Source organism: Catharus ustulatus, chromosome 5 (genome assembly GCF_009819885.2).
Source record: "Catharus ustulatus isolate bCatUst1 chromosome 5, bCatUst1.pri.v2, whole genome shotgun sequence".
NCBI lineage: Eukaryota > Metazoa > Chordata > Aves > Passeriformes > Turdidae > Catharus > Catharus ustulatus.
The window spans coordinates 34776736-34794546 of NC_046225.1; the positions used below are offsets into that span (position 1 = coordinate 34776736).

At 39.8% G+C, this 17811-nt stretch overlaps 1 protein-coding gene across 1 annotated transcript in view; it reads left to right on the top strand.

The window, feature by feature from the left end:
* CPE (carboxypeptidase E) overlaps positions 1-17811 on the top strand; it is a 62984-nt gene that overhangs the window by 36487 nt on the left and 8686 nt on the right. Inside the window, 5 exon segments of the mRNA XM_033060853.1 lie at positions 5505-5701; positions 7496-7663; positions 9251-9368; positions 10315-10497; positions 16582-16721. Of these exon segments, the coding sequence (XP_032916744.1) occupies positions 5505-5701; positions 7496-7663; positions 9251-9368; positions 10315-10497; positions 16582-16721 (806 nt within the window).

The window sequence follows — 17811 nt, forward strand, 5'->3', positions numbered from 1 at the left end:
TGTGGAGATCAACATTTTCATTGAAATGCTGTTATGAGGCAGGTCCAAGACATTTAGTTTACAGGCTATTAGAAATGTAAATTTTCTAATTTGTTCACTTTTCTGTCTTGCATCTTCATTTATTCTTTTACTCTTTTTTTTTTCATATTTGAAGGAGAAACCCATTTTATAATCTTTGGTTTTCCATTTACTTGATCTTCAGATAATTTTTTTCTCTTTGAAATACTAATAAAAATGTGGAGTCTTCAATAACATTTAATGAATTGATTTCTTGACAGTAAGGTTCTGAGATTTTTTTTCTGCCATTTATCTACAAAAGAAGTCTGTTGGTTGCTGTATTAAAAACGACAAGCAACTGTAAGTAATCAGAAATGCTAAATTTGTTATTTCAGGAATGTTTTTGGCTCTTCCATAAAAAATGCAGGAAAGCAGGACTCAATTTTTGAGGATATTTGAGGCTGGTTTGCAGAAGAGTTCCTCAAGCACTTAAACTTCCCAAGACTTAATTGTTTTTCTCTCATATGGCTTTCAGTTCCATGGGTGAAATACTATACATTTTAAGGTTAACTGATTGACACTAGACCATGGCTAGTGGCATGATGTTGCCTTGACTTATAGGATGTATAATTAGTAGGTGGTACTATATTTTAGAAAATACTGTCTTTACTATACAAATACAGCCTGACCTGAAAATGGCAGTGGTTAGTCACTGTTAATTGGATGAGCTATCTAGCATTAATGATGTATGAGCTATTCCTAGGAAACTGTGGAAGACCTTTGAAGACAGTAACTGCAGAAGTGAATGGTGACATTCAATGTTTGCCAGGCACCAGAAAAGCATGACATTTTGAAATACATTTTTCCACAATACTTTATCAGGTTGTAATGAATGTACTGTACATAGTCTACCTAAGAGGGATGTAAAAGCCTTCTAAAAACCATAATGATGTGATGGCTTAGGTTTCACCAAAATTGCTAAGATATTTATAAATTTCATTGCTGCATTTCGTTTCTTATGTTAGAATTCACTCATTCATTCCTTATCACAAACCTCTGTGTCTGAGCTGAAATTAGGCGTAAGCACTTATAAATGCCCTACATTGTTTGACAGGCTATCATTTGCTAGTGAATGACAGGCTATCATTTGTCAAGATATATTGTCAGAAAACTAATAAAATCCATTAAAGAGGAATTTTAAATATTCAAACATTGTAAATGTTCCTTTGTGTTTATTTTATCTTAAACCCTGAGAATCCATGAAAATGATCTTACTTTTTTCTGTGTGGGTCAAATATATGAGAAAAGGCAGATAGTATTTCTTTGAGCTTCTTCTTTAATGCTAGTTCTGCAGTGGAGGTTTTTCTACTGGTTTGAAGACACCTTTTAAAAGTTCTTCATCAAAGTGACATTTACGGAGTCTTTTAATTAAAAAAAAAAAAAAAAATTCTGTGAGGCAATTGCAGTTACGGAACCTTACAAAGGATGATTAAGGTCTGCATTAAATGGCTTATGAAGGATTAATAGCTCTTCCCCGGCTAAGTAGCATGCTGGCAACAGGTGACCCAGAGGCTGTTTTCTACATGGTCTGGGTTGTTTTCCAGAGAAGTCTGAAACTTGTAGAATGGTGTGGCAGGACATGTTCTGTGACTAGGCCAGGGAAACCATAAAGTACTGAGGTTGAATGACTTGATTGCTGGCGCTCTTGGCTTTTGAGGTATCTGTTAGCCCATGCAGTGGAGGAGCAGCAGCAGCAGCTGCTGCTTCTTTCTGGTGCAGTAGTGGGCGTGGAATGCTGGCTGCATTGCACTGATGAAATGAATGAGTTTCCATAAGATTTTTGGATATAATATGAAATTCAGTACTTATATTGAGTAAAAGCCCAGTATTTCCTTGGTTGCTGTGCCTAGAATTCAGAAAGTAGGGCTGGGAGCTGACAGAAATGTGGACAGGTGTGTCCAGGCATCCTTTGTCTCTGCAGCCAGAGGATGGATAGGAGATGGGTTTCTTTGCTTCAGAGACAGCGATAAGAAAATGCCTAATGGAGATAAAATATAAATACAGAATTTATGTTTTGAAGCATGACTGTTATTCAGCTCTCTGTTATCTTTTCCTTTTCATTCTTTTTATATTTTCTTTTAGATACTTTAACTAATCTTTAACTCTTGATTTGCTAGCTTAGGAGTTTTACTGACACCTCAGTGCTAAAACGATTCTTTGAATACTGGTTTCACATTTTGTGTTTTGAGTTGTATAATCATCTTTATCACTCCAGAAACTGTCATTGTTCCCTTTCACTGAAAATCACACCCTTGTTTGTGGTGTTGGGAAGCATTGTTCTCCTGACCAAGCCCTCTGTGACATGATGATTGGTATGTTTGACCTATGGAAAATAGGGCTGACCTCTTCAATCGTTTTTTATAGGAAACACTTTCTATATTTCCAGTGACTCATTACCTCTTCCTGGCTCAGTTGGGATGGGTCATTACTACTGAAGATACAAAGCTGTACTCTTGGGCTCACTGTGGACCATGCGTGACTGTTCCCATGAACCCTTCTAATCTCTGTTAAGGATTGTTTTGGGGGTAAGGCCAAGTAATACCCTATGGGAAACATATGTTTCTCTTTACCCATTTGAACCAGGCCTGTAAAATTCAAGTGGGTGAGAAAGGTGGGGGATTAATGCACAGGTCTGGGAATCAGAAGAAAATGTTTCTCCTTCAGGCTTCCTTTGGAAAGCACAGGTGCAAAATGCAGCTGTGTTCATATTTATGGGAGTATCAATTTTTCCTGTTAGCTTGTGAAGCATTTTCCTTGTAAGTAACATGCCAATGTACATGTGTGTGAGTATTCTGAGTACATATGATGTGAAGGGCTGCATATTTCATTTTATGGTGCCCATCTGTTTTCATGCGATCATGTGGATTGCATGGTCTGATTACTCTTGATGATTAAACTTCTTGCATTCCCTGATACTAGCAGACAGAAAGAAATGGTAAATAGAATCTCAGTGACTAAAGAGGAAATGTAGGGGTTTAGTCACAGTAATGGCATTCTGTCTGTCAGATAAAATGAAACTGTTTCACTCAAATTAGGAAAGTTTTAAACCTGCCTAGCAAAACATTTCAGGGATGAATCCACATTTATAATACCAATTTAGCTGGAAGGAAAGAAAGCCATGGTATTAACAGCACTGTGTGTGCTAGCATCTTATCACTGGATTAAGGTTAACAAGCACAGACTGAAGGGTCGTAAGTAGATATGGCTGCATGCTTGATTAGCAATTACTTAGGTCTTGTTTGTGTAACATTTTTCCTGGCTTGAATTTGCCCCTTTAATAGTGCTAAAGGCGATCACAAAGTGTTGTTGAAGACTATCCAGAGCCTATAATTAACTGAATGTTTGATTAAAGCACTTATAACAGAATTGCATTTTAAAATCAAAAGCAAAAGGGAAAAGGAACTTCAGATTAGAAAATAGCATATTCCTCACTTTAGTTCCAGGACATCCCTCTTGATCTTTTTCAGTTTACATGTACAGTAAAACTCTATAATGAGGGCCCAAAATGTAGTTGTTTGAAAGGTAAATCCTTCTCTGCTCTATAGGACAAATGTTGTGTGCTTTTATGTCCATTGTCATGAGAATGAGACTATTTAGCAGTTGGGAATACTGTATGGCTTTTTATACAGAGAATACATATTGAGTATATGTTGCACACTTAATATGTGTATTGTATTGCTATGTAATATGCATAAAATTTACATTAAATATACACATAAACATTCAATATCGATTATAAATATGAAATATTTAAGCATATATTTAATTCTGTTTATTAGAATGTTAAGTGGAAATTACTGATTTTATGAGTTAGGTTGTTGTACTTGGTTCCTAAAATCTGAGCTGAATATCCAAAACACCTGCTGAGTAAGATTTTTCAGATCACTGTGATCAGCAACTGTTCACTGGCATTGCTCTCATGTAAGAATTGCATTTTAATGTATGTGTAGTAGAATAATCTTAATCTAATTTTGGAGAGAACAGTTAAGATAAGAAGCTCCATTAGTGTCAGTTTATATATTTTGAAACTTAGCAATCAAGAGACATTTCTGTAGAATTAATACATCAACTGCATTAGATCTCAACAGCAGTAATATTAATGTCAGTACTTAGCATTATTTTGGCGCACTGTGTTGTCTTCTGCTCTTCTCATTCTGCCTTTGGCAAACAGCTGAATATTACAGTAGTTTCACGAATACAAGCTGCACGGAGTATAAGCGCACTTCCGGTGCCTCGACAATGTTGCTGTCTTTGTCAATAGATAAGCCGCACCCCGAATAATAGCCGCACTTTCGTTCGTAGCGAGAATCCGTGCGCAGCTTTCACAAATTGGCCAATTAGTAACAGGATTGTGGCATAGCGGGGTTTACTGGCTCGGGGCGGGGTCAGGCAGGCTCGGCCCACTCATGGTTGCCGACGGGGCCGGGTGGCCCAGCTCAGCGCCACGGCTCGGCGGGGCTGGCCGGGTGGTGCTGCCGCCGCCGCCGGGCTCGCTGTCCCCCCTCTCCCGTCAGCACCGCCCCGCTGCCGCGTTTGCTCACCCTGCCGGCGGGACAGCCGCTACCGCCGCTGCCAGGCACGCCGGCCGCCCCGCACCGCGTTTGCTCGCCCGACTGGCAGGGCTGCCGCCGCCGCCACTGCCAGGCACGCCGGTCGCCCTGCGCCGTGTTTGCTTGCCCGGCCGGCAGGGCTGCCACCACCGCCGGGCTTGCTGGCCACCCCGCGCTGCGTTTACTCGCCCTGCCAGCGGGGCGGCTGCTGCCAGGCTCGCCAGCCACCCCCTCCCGTCTGCACCGCCGCCGCGTTTGCTCGCCCTGGCCGGCACTGCAGGCCCCCGCACCACCGGGCTCCCCCACGCTGCTGGCCCCGATTCTGCTGGGCTTCCCCCGCTGCCAGGCAGCCCCACCCGCCGGGCTTCCTGCTTCTGCCATGCTCCCCTGCACTGCTAGCCCCAGTTCTCCCGGGCTCCCCCGCCCTGCTGGCCCGGGCTCTGCCGCCCCCCCTGCCCCGCCCTGCTGGCTCAGGCTCAGCCGCCCGCTCCGCACACTGCTGGCCCCACCTCTGCCAGGCTTTCCCACCTCTGCCGGGGCCGGCTGGGCTCCAGCTTGGCTTGGGGCTGCCGCGGGCTCTCACTTCTGTGTTGGTAGTTTTTAGAATATTGTTCATGTATTAGCCACCCCCGAATATTGACCGCACTTCTGGGTTTCCACCAAAATTTTGGTCAAATTGGTGTGGCTTGTATTCGTGAAATTACTGTAATTATCATTTTTTAAGCCAGGGTTTAGAAAAAGCACTAAATCTCTTTTCTAAAGGAGGTTTGAAGCTTACTGGGAATACCATGCCCAATTGTAGTAACAGTCATACCCACATCTCAGGTGTGCTGTGTGATCCAGTCCATGGGTGATTTTATATGTTGTTCTAAGATGTGTTCTTCCTTTTTCTTGCAGGAGAGCCAGAATTTAAATATGTTGGGAATATGCATGGGAATGAAGCTGTTGGAAGGGAGTTACTCATCTTCTTGGCGCAGTTCTTGTGCAATGAATACCAGAAAGGAAATGATACTATTATCAACTTGATCCATAGTACACGTATCCATATCATGCCATCTTTGAACCCAGATGGCTTTGAGAAGGCAGCATCCCAGGTTTGTAAGGCTATATGTACAAGAAAAGCTATCATTGTCTGTCAGCTTTATCATAATGGGTCTTGGACTAGGAGTTTACAGACATCCATGGATTCCTGGTGGCAACTGTTGAATGAAACAACAAAATCAAAGTATTTCCTGGTAGTACAGTAGGTTTGCTATGTTTAACAAGGAGGATTTTATGCTTGACTTTTCAACAAGTAGCCTTCTCTCCTGTGATTTTAAAATATAATTATGTTTATGTTTCATGCATGTTCTTTCATCTAAGTTCACTGACTGAACTGCTTCTTAAACATTAACTTCCTAAACTAGTAATAAATGATGTTTCAAAAGTGTTAGAAAAGGGAAAGTTTGTTTTGTTTAAGGATATTCCCATGCCAATACACTTCTAAAAATTATTCACTTTCACCACAGCTTTGTTCCAAAACAACAAACTGTGGTTTTTTTAATATGAAAATTAATTTAATGAGCAATTTTTAAATATTAATAACTTTGGTTCATAATTTCATACATGAGGTACATTAATTAAGGTATTAGTCAAGAAAATTCAGTATGCATTTTAGGGTGATGATTCAGTCAAGAAACATATAATGCATTAATGCATAATTAGCAAATGGAACTCAAATAGTAACCCTGTTATATAGATTCTGGTGTGTATTTTTTATAAACAAACAAAAAAAAATTCCTTGCTTACAAGGTATATTTATTTTTAAAATTAATATTGAAATATTTAAAGTTGTCATGTGGCTATTTATGATTAAATAAGTCAAACCTTATTAAGCTCTGTATTAAACTGACTCTCATGAATTATTTAAAAACACACACAGACTCTTAATATTCTGTCGCACATCTCCCTCTCGTGGCAGTGAAGCAGAAGCTGTCCTCCGATTGGTGTGGCATTTTACTACTTTGAAATCTCTCTCTGCAGAGATTTTGTAATATTATTTGAAACCTTTGCTCCTTAGCCAAAGTTCACCTGATTTTATATGGTTGCCTTAAAATTTAAATATGATTTATATATTTGATTTAGTACTGCCCTGTTAATTTAGAATATCTTGATCCTGTACATGGAGTGTGACAGTAGATTCAACATAACCCAGGATTAAAACCAATAACCAAATTTAACCTACATTAAAGAATACTGAAAGCTTACAGAGAGAAGCTAGGGAAAACTGTGCATTCTGAAAGCATTTCCTTAATGAAATCTACAACTTATTTTAGAGAATCAGTTCAAAGAATTAATTTTGCAAAAAATTCTCATTGCTACCATTTCAGTGTACAAGGCTGACAGGCACAATGAAAGATTCAAATAAAGATTAAGGTCCTTCTTTACCCTGAAGTTATTTAGAGGAACTTGAAACAAGTGCAAACATTCCTTGTGGCTTCCAGATAAATCTGCTGATGCTGTGACTCTTGCTGCAATGAGATCTGCAATTCACAATCAGGGCATGAGGCAATGGGGAAAAGCCAAGTCTTGGGGGAAGACACCACTGGCACTGAAAAATCTGATGCTGGTGGTAATCTTACTCCTCTTTAGTCCAAGTTTGCCATTTGAGAATAAGCCTGTCCTGCAAGAACCTCAGTGAAATAGAGGTTGATTTTGTCCCCACAGAGTTCTAGGAATGAAAAGGGGTGATTGACTCAGCTCTTGGTTTCTCAGGAGTTTTTTTTCTCCCACATGATCCCTTCTTATTCTCAAGCACATGGGAAGTAAACATACCCATATAAAGCTTGATGTGTAATCTCCTGAATCTACTCATCTCCCTTCTCTTTGTATTCCCTCTCCTCATTTAGCCTGGTGAACTTAAAGACTGGTTTGTTGGTCGAAGCAATGCCCAAGGAATAGATCTAAACCGAAACTTTCCCGATCTTGATAGAATAGTTTACATTAATGAGAAAGAAGGTGGCCCAAACAACCATCTTCTGAAGAACATGAAAAAAGCTGTGGACCAGAATCCCAAGGTAAGTAAGGGTTGAATGTTGGGTCACTGACATGCCCATCTCTTCCCTTTTATGTAAACTAACAGTAGTGACCCCTAAGACCTCTTTGTATGGTCTTTATTCATGTTGTACTGAATATTTTGTTCATTGTGTTAAATTTATCCATCTGGATTTACCCATTTATCCATGGATGGCTGTGGAAAACTCTTTTGATCCATCTTAATCCTTAAACAATTTTTCAGTTGAAAGATATTTTGGTTTTTTTTTTTTTTTTATAGCCGTCTCTCTGGATTTTAAGCTGGTTTTCCAAATATTCTGCATTTTTACCATTGCCAGAAATTCACTTGTGTATTATGCTTAATTACAGTAATTTCACGATTATAAACCGCACCATTTTGACTAAAATTTTGCTCCCGCCCTGGAAATGCAGCTTACACTCAGGAGCGGCTAATATGTGAAAAATTTTCTGAAATTTCCAACCCTGGAAGTACAGCCAAGGTGCCGAACCAAGTACCTGCCAGTAAAACCCAGGATTGCGCGATTGTTACGAATTAGTTACTCTGTTGCTCGGCAGGTGGAGGCTGGCTCCGTGCCAGTAGTGTGGGAGGGCAGGCGGGGGCTCCCTCCTTCAGGCAGTGCAGCCCAGGGCAGAAGGCGGGTGGCTCCATGCTGCCATAACCGTGGCTCGGGGGGGAGGCGGGGGGCTCCTACCCCCGCCTGCCGCCGCAGGAGCAGGCAGGCTCCGTCCTCGCCTGCCGCTGCTGCCGTGGGAGCGGGGGGACTCCTTCCCCTCCTGCTGCCACCTCCGTGGGTACCGGTGGGCTCCATCCCTGTCTGCCACTGTGGGGCAGTGCCGGACTGGGGCGGGCGAGCCCAGCGGCAGCGGTGGCCGGCCCCGAGCGGCCCCACTAAGCAGCAGCGCCGAGCTGGGCCACCTGGCCCCATTGGCAGCCCCGAGCGGAATGTTGCCGATACTTGGAGATGCGGCTTATAGTCAATGCGGCTTGTAATGGTGACATTACTGTATATTGCTAGCTAGATAGCTATTCTCACTTACAACAAACTCATTTTTGTTAAATTTAAGCCTTTAATATGCAGCTGTGTATCTGGAGGGATTTTTATCTTCTTGCGTTTACCCCCGAGGAAGTTCTAGAAAACTGAGTGTTGTGACTGCAGTCCCATAGGACTGTGGCCTTAATAGCTGTCCTCAAATTCAAAATATAATAAAATAATTTTACTTTTCATGCAGAGAAAAAGCTGCATGCACTAATGTTTATTTTTAATTATTTTATTTTCCTTTATTTAAAATTGTGTAGGCTTTTTTTATCCATTATGGGAAGAAGTAAAAGACAGAGATTGCTTTTTGTGTAGTCTTTGGCTGAGATAGCCAGCACCAGTTTTGGACTTGCATTAATCCACTTATGTGTAATATAATTATAAATCTAATGTAAGAACTTACTTAATTTTCCCTGAAGCCAGAACAAAATTGCTGTTCCGTTAACTATCTTGCACACTATATGCGGTAATGATTAAGCCCACTGTATTTAATTGAATGTTTCTGCAATGGGTTATCAATTTGTAACTGCTGGTAATGCTATTTTATTGTAGCTTGCTCCTGAAACGAAAGGTGTCATTCACTGGATTATGGATATTCCCTTTGTGCTCTCTGCCAATCTTCATGGAGGAGACCTTGTTGCAAATTATCCTTATGATGAGACTCGGAGTGGTATGTAAATAGAAGTTAACATGAAATAGTAGGAGATAGAAATTTCATTCTATACTTATTTCACTGCTAGCTAAGATCCATTTTATAAACCTTGAAAACAAAACCACAAAACAATGCAAAACCATATAAAAATTGTAATGACTTATTTTATCAGGATAATTCCATGTTTAAAGCTAGTCATTGTAGGACTATATTTTCTAGTTCTGAAGATGATAATTTGTTTCAGTTGATTTACATGGCAAAAAGGATGTAATACCTGAGGGAATCATAGTGCCTCAGATATAATAACCAAGGCAACTGAGCTCTTAAATTAGCCTGGGCTGTTCGTACCCTGTTAAATGAAGTAAGAAAGATGTGTCTAGGTCAAGGTTTTTCTTGCACCCATAAAAAATGAATTTCTGAAAACAGTAGAGTGTTAACAGAAAAAACTATCGCTGTTGCCGTTCTCAGTATTGGTCTCTTATAAAAGGGATCACGTGGCATAGATGTTATCATAAAGTATACAGCAATATTAGTTTTTTTCTGACACTATGGGATGAACATATGACTGAAGTTTCATGAAATTATATTGTGATTCTCTTCTTTCAGTTGACTTTATCACAGTTTAATTGAAAATCCTTCTCATATCTGCCTATAATACTCTTTATGGAGACATCTGTGTTTTTGAACTGTGTGTTCGTCTAAAAAAAAATCTAAAGCCTAGGTTTTGTGGTGCACTTTTCAAGTAGTATTTTCATAAATATTGAGAACTGTTGTGATAAGCCACTTTAATGATAGGGCAACAATTAATGTAGCAATGGGGAAAAGTTAACGTTAAAAAGATAATACTGTATTAACTTGTGATGCTGTAGGACACCTGTGTGCATAGTATTTTCAGGCACAGTTCTGCAATGCTGGTGATCTAAGTTGTAATAATCCATGTTCCTGGGATTTTTTTCCTCCCTAGGCAGTGCTCATGAGTACAGCTCCTGCCCTGATGATGCTATTTTTCAAAGCCTGGCTCGCAGTTATTCTTCTTTTAACCCTGCTATGTCTGACCCAAACAGACCACCGTGTCGTAAAAATGATGATGACAGCAGCTTTGTGGATGGAACAACTAATGGTGGTGCATGGTACAGTGTCCCAGGAGGTGAGCCCATCCCGTGGGAATCCATTTCACTGGCTCTTCCGAGCTTGAGTGGTGTCATCCACAGCTTTTGGTCTGGTTACAACTAATTCAAAGGCTGGTCACTCACCACAGTACATCTATAAAATCCTATAAAGCTCACTGTGATAACTATTAAAATACTCCTTGTTATTGCTTTTTCTGGAGTGTTTCTTCAGGCTCCAGGTCATTGCAAATTTAATAGTTCTACAGTGGGCGAGTGATGCACTCTGCTATCATGAAATATTAAAGGAGTTCAGGGAGGGGGAGTGGGGTTAGGAAAAGAGAGAAAAATCCCCTGACAAACCCTCATTAGACCAGGCTGCTGATGTTTCATTTGAACCTCAATAACAAAGGCATCCAAGGTGAAGGAAGTGGGGAAGCCTGTTTGCCTGATACAAGTCTTGGGATATCTAAATCTTGGAGTGTTCTGCCTCTGCTAAGCTTGGAATGAAAACTGAGCTGAAGATTTCTGAGCCAGATTGTGTTGGAGTGATTTGCCTGTGCTTTGACTTTGTTGATTTATGCTGGATAACTTTGAACACACATAACTGTTCCATTCTTTGCTTTTCTCTTGATATTCAATTACAGTCCTGAGTGAATTTTAAATTTTTACCTGCAGTGAGTAGGAATCTCTCAAAGTATTAGACAGCCTAAGTGGCAGCCTAACTCTGTTTCTCTTACAGTAAAGGTGGTACTTAAAGAAGAAATATTTAAACTCCTGTGAAGAAATTAGAAACAGAACAACAACTGGTAGTGCTCACACAACCAGTCATCACCAAGGGCTGAGTGTGAAGTACAATATTGAAATTTCTGAGAGTAACTAAAACCCGAAAATATCTCTGAGTGAGGCTTTTCATACTTTGAATTGAAACCATTAAAACACCCTTGAAAATGGAAGTTTGCAAAAGCTGAAAAAAAAAATATAAACAAAATATTGAGAAGTTTAATAGTTAAAATTTGTTTCAACTCAGTTAAAATTTACCTTAATGAAATATTAAATATTAGCTATAAAAATGTGGGTATATTTAACTTCAGCTTATTTTTCGTTAAAATGCTATGAAAAGTAGTTTTTCCATTGTTTTGACGAAATACTTTGATTCTGATTAAACTGCATATGGCAAAGACATATTTTTCCATTGGAAAAAGTTTTTGGAAAGTTTGATTTCCACTTTTTGGATCTTATTTTAAGTTAGACTGCTAATTCCCCAAGTGAGGCCTTTCTTTTTCTCATATTTGTATAGATATTAACAGGCAGGAATCATAGTGATAAACAGGAACTGTCATCCTAATAAATAAAAAATAGAGAGACAACAATATACTTTGGACCGTACAGATTGAGTCTATTATTGGTTTGGGTTTTTTTTCCAAGTGTAGCAATCAGCTGGCAAGCTGTGCCTTTGGAACAAAACCTCCATGGTTGTGTTTGCTGACTTAAAAAGAGCAAATATAATTCAATGAAAACTGTTCTGCTCTTTCTATGTCTAGTGCTAAGGAAAATAACTAAATACTGCTTAGTTCAAGTAAAAATTTTCCGTGAAGTTTTGATCTGAAAAGCTCCATCTGAAAACCAAAATGTGGCAATTAAGTTATTGATGGTATCAGAGATCCTTTGCTGTCCATATGGTAATGAACTCAGTCAGCAGCAGTGTGAGCTGTTGAAAAGCCATTTATATTGCTTTAGGGGAAGTATTACACTGTACGTCCTTATCAGAGTTAGGAATACATCAAAAGACACTCTGAAGGCCTTGTCTCCATCGTATCTGCTCCTGTTGCAGCTAAGGTGGTACTTCTCTACCTCTGCACACTTAGGTTCATTTGGGCTTTTGGCCCCCATTTTCCCCTTTTCCCTCTGTTTCTCACTCTTCTACTAAACATTCCTTTGTGCAGCAAACACAGCTCCAGTATCGACTCCTATCCATTTTCTGTCTCTATTCCTGGTCATCTCCTAGGTTCTGCCTTTGACAGTACTTTATTGGACCAAGAGCTCTGACCTAGAAGAGGATGATTTTTCATTCTAATGAATTACTACAGGTGCTATTGCCCTACAGAGCTTATTATGGTGCCCCCAGTGATGCAACACCCTTTCTTTGCCCATATAATTGATTCTCAGGGACTTGTATCTTCTGTAAAAGACAGGTGGGCCAGAAGGCATCTTCACTGGTTCTTCAGTCTGCAGGGGCAGTATAAGAATGGCTCTCTTGTGACTCTGGGTTACTTTTCATGTCTTTCTGAATACCTGGATTCTTTCTGCAGGAAGCCTCAACGTCTGCGGCGGAGCCATCTGCTGACAGTCCTTGGCACTAGCTGGAAGTAAAGAGGAACCCTCCATTGCATTAATGAGGTTTTTCTCAACATTACTGTTTGGTAGTAACTTCCTCCTGTAGAGCAAGGGTACAGAGAAAGGTTCCCCCCAAGAGCACCTTTGTGCTAAGTCTGAGGCCATGATGCTGTTACACTTGTAGTAGTTATCATCTGTAATTAGTTGATCCGTGTAGGTTTCTCAGAGACAGCAAGCAAAGGCAAAGAGGTCAATCTTCTGTGTTCAGGAATGGCTCTTTTAGCCATCAGACTCTGGGGAGAAACAAGTTTGTACATAAAACCCTGTTGTTTTTCATGGAGGCCTTCTCTCTATGAGCATTAATGATTTCACTCACGCACAAGAAAGCCAAACTAAATTTGCACAAACAGCTTTAATTTTGGCATTTCCTTAGCTTGTTGGCTGTGTAACTTTTCAACATCCTTAATGACTTTTTAATGTATCTTTTGGTGGAGCACCTATCTGAAACCATAAATGAGAAGAACAGATATGAATAAATTACTACCTAGTCACATGCCTGCTCTGCTTTTTCTGTCATTACAGAGACACCTGAGTCTAATCAGTTCATGTCATTACAAAAATAGCTTTTCAAATCAGCTTACATTACTGTAGTATTAGGCTATTATTTAAGTGTCTTTTTTTAATTTTCAGGTACTCTCAAATCAACCTTGGCCCCCAACTAATTCCTAACTTGGATTACCAGTTTTGGAAGCAGTGTTAGGTTTATTTTAGGATTTCACTAAACACTAATGTAGGAGATATTAATGTTCTCCCCATTCAAGGACATCCTGCCCTGCAAAAGGTTACTGTCTTTTCTATATGTAGAAACTGAACTAACCTACTGCTGTAGCTTGCTGTTCAAAGTCATAAGTAATGCTGATGCCTGAATGCCAGGGGCACACCCTGCATTCCACTTTATTTATGAAGTTTGGTGTTCCTTTATTAAAACCTGAAGAAGTTAACTTTTTTTCCCCATATTCTAAGCTTACTTGTGTAAGCACTCACACTATAGTCTCTCAGTCACTGCAGCAACAGAGAAGTTTTTGTGTTCTCAGTTTCAAAGTCCTACCCATGGTCAGCAATAAAGGACATTCATTGCTGAATCTCAGTTATATCTGAGGTAAACTGAGAGCAGTTTCTGTGAAAGTGTGAGAAAGTTAGTGCTACACTTTGTCACAGTGAGAGGCTTTGGGAATGTGGTGATATGCATGCATGTAATACATGCCATGGGCAGGGCACTTCAAGGACTCGACGAGTGGCAGTGAAATTGCTGCAGTATTGAATAAATCTTTAGAAATGTTATGGTTTCCTGTGTATTGCACCTAAGCACCTTAGTGAACAGGGAGGTACAGAGTGCACAGCCCCATGCACTCCAGATTACAGTAATTTTACAATTATAAGCCGCACCATTTTGACTAAAATTTTCGTCCCAACCCAAAAGTACGGCTTACACTCAGGAATGACCAATATATGAACAAAGTTCGGGAAATTTGCCAACCCGGAAATGTGAGCTGCGGTGCCTAGCCGAGCTCGTGAATTGAACACCCGCCAGTAAAACCCACAATAGCGCGATTGTTACAAGTATGTTACTCTGTTGTGTGGATGGGGGAGCAGGCTCCTGCCAGCACCGCGGGGCAGTGCGGGCTGCCCCTGCCTCACTGTGAACAAAAGTGTGGTTTATAATCTGGTGTGGTTTATATATAGATGAAGAACGAAAAGTTGCCGACACCCCAGAAGTGCGGCTTACAATCAAGTGCGGCTTATAATAGCGAAATTACTGTACATATGTGGCAGGCCATACTTTAGATCTTGGCCAGCTTCACCCCATTCTCTGTCCCAGAGATTCACATCATCTCCTGCAGTTCAATGATACAAAAGATGAATTTTTTCAGGAGCAACACACAAACCTTGGACAAGGCCTGGCCTTAGGAAACGAACTATAGGATATGGACATTGTGCACAAAGCTGGAAAATACATTGCTTCTTTATTCTGTTATTGAGAAACTAAAGCATCCCTGAGTAATATTCTGGAAGGAAAGGGAAATTTTCTGAGAATTGGAACAGTAATGGTCAAGAATTGCTGTCATCACAGTAAAATTACATTGTGGCCTTCGGCTCCCTATTCTCCTCTTCATGTATTCTTTCTTCCTTTTAGAAGTACAAAAATTAACAAAAGTATCATTATCTAGTGTCCAGAACAGATGCATGATAGTCAGCACTGCTGTCAGGATTTTACTCATGACTCCACTGCTCTCTTGCTGTGTATTGCTGAATGGTCCAAGAGTTCTGCCTGCTGGATCAGAGCCATCCCTCCCAGGAACCTTTGTCTTCTGTGTCATTTTTCTAAAAATATGGTTTAGAAATAAAAAGTTTCTTGAGCAATCAGAAGAATCCCTGTGCCTGTCAGTAGTTGGGAGTCTTGTTGCCTGGTTGGCAGAAAAGAACCTCTTCACCCTAATGTGTTGGCAAAATCCCACCTGACTCTGTTTGCTGTCCTCAGGGTCCTCTTGGGATGTGACATCAGCTCTGTGGGCAGTTATGGACCCGTGAACAGCCCTGGAGCTTAGTAAAAAGGCTGCCTCAGGTGTCACGTAGCTTGCATAGGGGAACACAGGGCTGAATGAATTAGCTGTCCTAGAAACACATGTAAATCCCTCAGTGACCTCCGAGGGGGTTCTCAACAGGCTGGATAGCCACTTTCTTTTCAGGTCTCCATTTGAGAATCCGCTGGCTCTGATAGCTATACAGACTGAAAAAGTGAGGGATAGTCCTACATCAGCTTCTGCAAAGTGTATATTGATAACACTCCTGGGGACTGGCACTGTCCCTTTCCAGTTGGTTGATCCAGTTACAAAACCGGAAACCTCCTAGGATTTCGGTTGACCAATTCAAGCAAATAGCCAATACACCCATGTACTAAGAGGAGGGGCTCAGAAAAGCAAAAGAATGCATATTCTCCATCAAGTTTTTATTCCTAGTGATGAGGCCGCTATGCTACTTATGTTTTAAAATTTCATTTAGTGATGTTTCTCCTTTCTTTCAAAGGCTGTCTAATATCGATTTTTCAGAGGCATTGAGTTGGAGAAACCCTACCCATACAAAAATTTCCATGTAAATAAATTTTATAGGAAGTTTTATTTTGTATTATTTTGGTGGAGAATAGTTGAAATCTATACAGAACATCTTGACAAGGAAATCTTTTCCATATAAAATGTTACTAACGTGAAAGGTTAAATTTTCAGAAAAAAACCCGAACACATTTTTGACAAATCTTTAAAAATCTCTTTTTCAATGTCTCTTTACTATGTTTAATTTGCTTTATAATTAATTGTCGTTGTTCTTGACATACAAGTTAAACATATTTTTTGGTTATTTTTTTCATATGGAAATATTTTAGCCATAATCTGAAATAATTTTCTTTCCCAAAGAGAAAAAATGTAATTTATATGTCAGCTATCCAAGAACTAAGAGTATACAGGTCATGTGCAGCATCAAGTAGAAATATACAACCTATTTATCAAGGCTTTTCTTAACTTTCCCTGGGGAGAAAATATATTTTGGAATTATTTGTCCTATTGTTTTTTCTGATTTAAAACTTCTGAATTCAAAATTAAGCGGATGGAGTGGAGCGACATCAATTGTATTTATAAATGTTCTTTTCTTAGTAGTCCCAGTATTTCATGTGTCCCCCCTTACTTACTTCAGAGTAATGCAAAATGCATCACTACCTCTCTTTTCTGGCATTGCAGGAATGCAGGATTTCAATTACCTCAGCAGCAACTGCTTCGAAATCACAGTGGAGCTTAGCTGTGAAAAATTCCCACCTGAAGAAACTCTGAAGGGCTACTGGGAGGACAACAAGAACTCTCTTATAAATTACATTGAGCAGGTAGCACAGAAGAGGATGGCAAAGCTAGTTATTGTGCACAAAGCTTCTAGAATTTGTGCTTTGTGAACATCTAATTTAAAATATCATATTAATCCAGATGTTACTCTAATTCTTATTTGTCTCTAAATCCTATGTGATATTTCTAAATAAGTGGATGAAGAGTGGAAAAGAAGGATGAATTTACAGTATAGAATGCTTCTCACCCTGCTTAAGCTGTTGCAGACAGCATATTTGTGTTGGGTTCCTCAATGAAAAAAAATACAAATTTTTATAGTCTATGATTGACTCCCCCAGTACTGGTGTGTGTGCTCAGAGAGATGGATTGACCTCTCAAGATGTTCCAATGTGTGTGCAGATGTGGGATGGATCATTCTATGGATGTACAGGAACCTGGGTAGCTGGATTAGACCATACAGAATTTCTGAAACCTTAAGATTGTAGTTAAAAATTACAAATATATATGATATCATTAGTGATTGCACGCCTGAAATTGTGAAATGAGAAATACACTTTGTTAGCAGAGCCAAGCAATTGATACATTCATTTCTTTAAGAACTTAATTATGCAGAAATGCTTTAGTTAGCCAGAAATCTGAAATATTTGAATATTTGAAGTGTTATACTGTTCTGTTAAAACATTATCTGTAGGTTGAGGTAAAACTGTACTTGTCCTGCAGGTTTTTACCCATTGTTTATGGAATCCAGCTCAAATTGTTCAGCTTCTCTGCACAGGGGTTAATTTTCTCTGACTCATGGAACACTATGTTGTCACTGCATTTTAAAAATTGTTCATGTATAAGATACTATTTTGCCAACTTCCTTTGCTCCTGCAGAGCTACTGGCTTTATCCTTGAAGTTCAGATGGTCTGTTTGGCATTAGTTTTTATCTTCTTTCAGAATAAGATGATCATGTCTATGCTCCAGCTCCCCTGGGAGTGCTGAGGATAGTGCAAATGTGTAATTTCTGCTTTTCCAAGGCTTAAACGAATCTGAACTAAACTATAGAATCTAAATGCACCATATAGGTTCTTAAAGGGGAAGATCAATATCTCAAAATAAACTCAGGATCCACAAAGTCTTTTTAAAGGACA